At 40.2% G+C, this 6,000-nt stretch overlaps 1 protein-coding gene across 1 annotated transcript in view; it reads right to left on the bottom strand.

Moving 5' to 3' along the window:
• LOC143988568 (phospholipid scramblase family member 5-like) overlaps nt 1-2,284 on the bottom strand; it is a 104,698-nt gene extending 102,414 nt beyond the window's left edge. Inside the window, exon 1 of the mRNA XM_077488244.1 lies at nt 2,128-2,284. Coding sequence (XP_077344370.1) covers nt 2,128-2,140 — 13 coding nt within the window. The 5' untranslated portion in view covers nt 2,141-2,284. The remainder of the gene's footprint in view (nt 1-2,127) is intronic.
• Between the last annotated feature and the right edge of the window lie 3,716 nt (nt 2,285-6,000).

Genomic DNA, 6,000 nt, shown 5'->3' on the forward strand with positions numbered 1-6,000 from the left:
CTAATATTGAGTAGGTATCCCTTTTGCCACCAAATCAGCCCTGACCCCTCAAGACATGAACACCACTAGATCTTTTAAGGTATGCTGTGGTATCTAACACCAAGGCATCAACAGCAGATCATTGCCTCTGCAAGCTTGCTTCCTCCCATAGTGTATCCTGGTGTCATCTCTTGACCATCCACATGATGTAAAAGAAAAAAAGACCACTTTCTTCCATTGCTCCGTGGTCCAGTTCTGATGCTCACATGCTCATTGTAGGCACTTTTGGCTGCGGACACAGGTCAATTTGGGTACTCTGACCGGTCTGCAGATACTCAGCCCCATACACAACAAACTACAATGTACTGTGTATACTGACACCTTTCTTTTTGAACCATCAATTAATTTTGTTCAGCAGAATGAGCTACAGTAGCTCTTCTATTAAAATATATTGGATCAGACTACACAGTCCAGCCTGCACTCTCCTTAAGCATCAATGGGCCTTGACCACCCATGACCCTGTCATTATTACACTGGTTTTTCCTTCTTTGGACCACTTTTGGAAGGTCCTCACCTCTGCAGTCCTGGAACATCCCATAAGAGCTGCAGTTTTGAAGTTGCTCTGTCTCAGTCGTCTAGCCATTACATTTTGGCCCTAGTCAAAGTTGTGCAAATTATTACACTTGCCCATTGTTTCTGCTTTCTACAGATCAACTTCATCGACAACATGTTCACTTTCTGCCTAATTTCAGGTGCCATTGAAATTAGATAATCAATGTTATTCAGTGTACCTGTCAGTGGTCATACAATTATGTAGACTTGTGCACAACGGAAAATTTCGTTTAGTTTCGGTTCGTTGTCATTCGTAAAATACATCATTTTGTTCTGTTATATTCGTTATGTTACGTTAATACATTTTCGGATAATTCGTTATTATTCGTAGAGTGTTGAATTCATTTGTTCGTATTCGTTGAAATTCACTATTTATGTATGTATAGACATTCGTGATAATGATTCGTAGTTTGGAAAGTCGTTTGTTTATTGAATCTTTTAACACACACAATGACAATGTCTCTTCTCCTCGGCTCAAATACAATACAACACCCTTCTCACTCAGTTCTCAGGAATGCACTTTGCCAGTAATCCATCCTCCGGCACAAAATTAATTAGCTGATTGGACTATAAGATTTACTTTGAGCTGACCTTTTGTTTCATTAGATCTTTAAATAATTACCAAATTCATTCGAATTCATTCAAATTCATTTGTTATATTTCTTTCGTATTCGTTGTTATTCGTTATTTTTTTATTCGGACATTCAGGTGCATTCGAATGTCCGAAAGATGCAAAATTCGGCCGAATTTCGATTCGTTACGAAATGAATTGCACAAGCCTACAATTATAACTGAATTGTGTAAGCTACCTATTTTAGTATTTAAACACTTTAAAGATGGTACATATGATCACATTGAGGGAGATTTACTAAAACTGGAGCACAAACAGTCTGGTGCAGCTGTGCATAGTAACCAATCAGATTCTAACTTCAGCTTGTTCAATTAGGCTTTAACAAAGAAAACAGGAAGCTGATTGGTTACTATGCACAGCTGCACCAGATTCTGTGTGCACCAGTTTTAGTAAATGCCCCCGATTGCTGCAATACATATGCACATCAGTTTTTACTCAGTAGCTATTTCAGTGTATTCATTTTCACACAAATTTATACAATAATAAAATGCAAGTTGTTTTTTTTTTGTTAAGCAAGATATAAAGAATGATGACACTAATCACACATCTCATATCATTAAAACATAGAAAGATTTGCTGTGCTAATGCATGTGGTACATATGGTTTTACCTTGTACTGTATACAAACACCAATATATTTTGAATTAATACATTTGTTGTGATAGTTCCATTCAACTACCACAAAATGAAAGTTAATTTGATGTTTTAAATGTGGTTAAAAATCAACACATTATTATTTAAAAAGAGTGGCACACATTAAAAAAACAAAAAAAGGGGTATGTTTTAGTGGTATTCAGAAAACAATTCCGCTTTTGTCTGTTGTTGTTTATTACATTATCTAAATTTACGGTATTACTGCCTAATAAACAGCAGCTAAAAGTTGAGACTCATCGTTTATTGACTTACCTTGGGAGGCCATGGAAGTGTCTGTGCCACCTCTTCAAAGACAGCTAGGTTAAAAGCAATAGCTTCTTCTCTGTGCTTTAAGGAAGGCAGATCTCAGCAGGTATAGCAACTTCACAGGCTTCCTACCTGGTGTTATGTTCCACAGGAACAGGTAGGAAACGACTTTCCCATCTCATGTTGCAAACTCACGTATATTGTGACTACAGCTTACAGAACATGAGTCAATTAAAGGGAATATTCCCTGGAAGTATAGTGTCGAAGGCACAACACATTGTACACACAGGAATATAAATTAGAGCGCAGAAAAATTATATTTTACTAAATGATGCAAACATGCTGTTTTGTATATGATCTTCTGGACTCAATTATTCACTCATCCATAATACAAGAGTTTCATGGGGGTAGGCATAGGAATTACATAAACATCCGTCTTGTTCTATACTAAAGCCTCTGAAGTCTAAAACCAGATTTCTATGACCAGACATTGCCTTGACTACCAGTCTATCTAATTATTTCTAAATTCTTTCCTTCCATCTGTAGTGATATAGTAGTGGGATGAGGATTATTAATTATTATAATTCTAGTTATTCCAGCAGCAACCCAATTCTTGCAGTGAGATGCCAACATATAACACCATCCATCCATCCATCCAGCTTGTATTAAGGCAACTACTTCCACGCGTAACACAAGCTATTTGTACATCTTTGAATAAATATCCTTTAATGCCTGCTTAGCATGGTTCAATTCATTCAACTATAAAACATATGCTATTTGCTGTAATGACCATCAGCCATTAGCCTTTTCAACTCTCATTGGCTCTCCTTGCTGAATATAACAACTATTATGGAAAATAGACTAGTCTTTCTTTCAGTATGACCACAAAATACATACTTAAATCACTTACATCACATTTCTCTATAGACCCCTGGATTATTATTTTTTTCTAGAAAGCGTTCCCTTCTGAAAAGGAAAAAGTTGTCAATGTAATTATGCTAGTACAATTATTGTACTGTCCAACTAGAGTTACTAGCTGTACCACCACCTGCTCCAATCAGCACTGATCTATCTGTACTAGCTGTCACTATACAATATTTCCCAGAAACTCACAGTCAATTCTCCTGCCCAGTGGGTAACTAGAATGAATTATCTTGATTCCTATCCCAAGACTTCCAATGTTTCTTCCTCCAAGAGTGCCATTGTTCACTAAACATTTCTCACACAAAAAGACCATACAATAGACATTTCTGGCCCGTGAGTTAAATCAAAATCCAATATCTACTGAAAGGAAAACCTCACAGGCTGTATTTACCATATATCATTATTCTTAACTTGTACAGCCTTCAATATAAGATGTGTAGATTAATTCCACCTACAGAAGGTAGAAGCAACTGTTTCTACACTTGCCCCTTATGTATGTCGTCATAGCTAAATAATTTGCACTAGTGATAACATTTTGCTGTACAGGCAATTACGTATCTAAAATAAGTTTAAGGGGTAAGTGGCAAATTCAACTAAGGTTTGAGGCGTTATCTATACTTATGGAGGACACGTCTACTAGGACAGTCCTAAGAGTATATAGAGACTGACAACTATGAGGCGTTGCAAACATCAGACACGTCTGTCTGTCAGAGAGCCTCCCACAAACAAAAAATGTGGGTCATAAGTCCTGGCAAATTTATATACTTGCACCCTCCCCTCTCCAACATACCATCAGATACTATCACAATGCCTTACAGGTACCCACAGCCCTTAAATCTCCTGTTTCCAACTGAGAGAACTTCACCTTGTATGTCCACATAAGTCCTGGCATATATATATACTTGCACCCTCCCCTTTCAGCATACCGTCAGATACTATCACAATGGCTTACAGGTACCCACAGCCCTTAGATCTCCTATTTCCAACTGAGAGAACTTCACCTTGTATGTCCACAATATTGTAATAATGGTTGAATGGCATGAAACTTTGCAGCATCATTTTGTTGCCATGGCCATTCAGTTCACACTTGGCTCAGATTGGCTGCTTAGGTGACTGCTATTTTGTGTTTGCAGTATGTGCTCAGGACAATCCCCCCCTATCTCAGGATATATAATGCTAATATCTAATGTAACTGTACAAAATGACACACTCGAGAATCCCTGAACTCTGCACAAAGTTAAATATTTAAATTTGAAATCAGCACAAGAAGTAAAATAAAATGTGAAAGTGGCATGAACTCATGCAGTTCATTTCTGTAGATCTACACTGCTAGTTGCCTGCTCTGCATGTGCACAAATGATTATATGAGTAGTTTGGTAATGCAAATAGTCTGAATAATGCAGAAAGTCATTTCACTGGGATGGGTTGCAAAGGTTATGCTTAAGCATTTTCCAAAATGTTTACACACTTCATAAACCTGCACTGTTTATTGTACTTTAATATAATGTATATTTTCGAAATATGTGGAAATCTGTGTTATAATGTAGGTGCTACCTTCTCGCTGCTGCTAAAAACATTTTCCTTAAACAGAACTAGTTAGGAAGGGCATTTGGAATAATTCGAATCACCACTCTGGGTGCTATAATAGTACAGACGTACCGACGTACCTCTCAGGGATGGTGTGTGTACTGTTATTTAATTGTCTGAGTATGAAAAAAGTCCTTTTAGTGTCAATCTGCAAGGTCCCACAAGGTGATCTAATTTAGGGCGGAAACCTGGTACTCTCTGCAGGCTGCTAGAGGAGGATAAAACTGTCAACTAACAAAGTCTTTTTTTTGTATTCCAGGCAGTATTTATGATTCTTTTATGTAATCCTGAGAGTTTATGAGTGTCTGCTATCAGCATTGAGCTCAAAGGTAAGATAGCATGGATGTACAGCCTGGAAATTCTGCTCTAACAGGCAGGGAATACAAGTAAATAACCAAAATTAGTCATTGTTAAACAGCAAAGCCAACCTATTTGTAACAATCTGTCACGTACCTGGTAGGAGAGCCCAGAATGCAGGGAGCGGCTCCTGGTAAGCCTCCGGCTCGAGAGCCCCTGGAAGTGGAGACAGGGATTCAAGAGTTCGGAGGGCACAAGTGCCAAGCTGGAACACGGTAGGTCGGACCTGTAGCAGCAAGAGGTCCACGGAGGCACTGGAAGGTGGACACCCGGTAGCAGCTGGGGATGTGGTCACACAGTAGGCACAGGTGGAAGACTGGAACAGCTGACGGAGGTCCGTGTGAACAGCAGGCACTGGTGGTCAGGCTGGAACAGCAGGTGATGGTCAGCGGGTTACAGCAGGCACTAGCAAACAGGCTGGAACAACGGGTGGCAGAAGACAAGGTCGGGAACAAGCCGGGTCGGTATCAGGCGGGCAGCAGAGGTACACGGGAGGAGACGGAGACGTAGTCAGACAGGCAGGAGTCCAGGGGTTCCAGTGTTCAGGAGTGCTTTATGTACAGATTGCAGTTCCAGGGGTTCCCTATGCACAAAGTGCAGAGTTCAGGGGTGCGTTATGTACAGAGTGTACGTTTTAGGGGTGTGCTTTGTACACAGTGCAGGGTGTAGGGGTGTGTTGTGTACAGAGTGCAGGGCTTAGGGGTGTGCTATGCACAGTGCGCAACTCCAACCTTAAACCCCCCAAGCTTCCTTGAATCTCTCTCTCCTACCTGACTTGGTTCTAGCACCTCCCTGTGTAGGTGGCCCTGCCTTGCCTCACAGGGAGAATGCTCTCTCTCACAGATTCTGCAGGTCTGTCCTTGCTCTGTCCGTGCATGAAGGAATCTGTTAGTCCTGGAAAAAGCCACTGAGAGCAAAGCTGTCCCTTGTAAATACAGAAGGCTTCTGTGTTTACAAGTAACAGGGAGCGAGAGTGGATGGTGAGAGCCGGCTGCAAAACTGGGTGTGATG

This window comes from Lithobates pipiens, unplaced genomic scaffold (assembly GCF_037356315.1).
Source record: "Lithobates pipiens isolate NorthernLeopardFrog02 unplaced genomic scaffold, aLitPip1_a1.2 Scaffold_18, whole genome shotgun sequence".
NCBI lineage: Eukaryota > Metazoa > Chordata > Amphibia > Anura > Ranidae > Lithobates > Lithobates pipiens.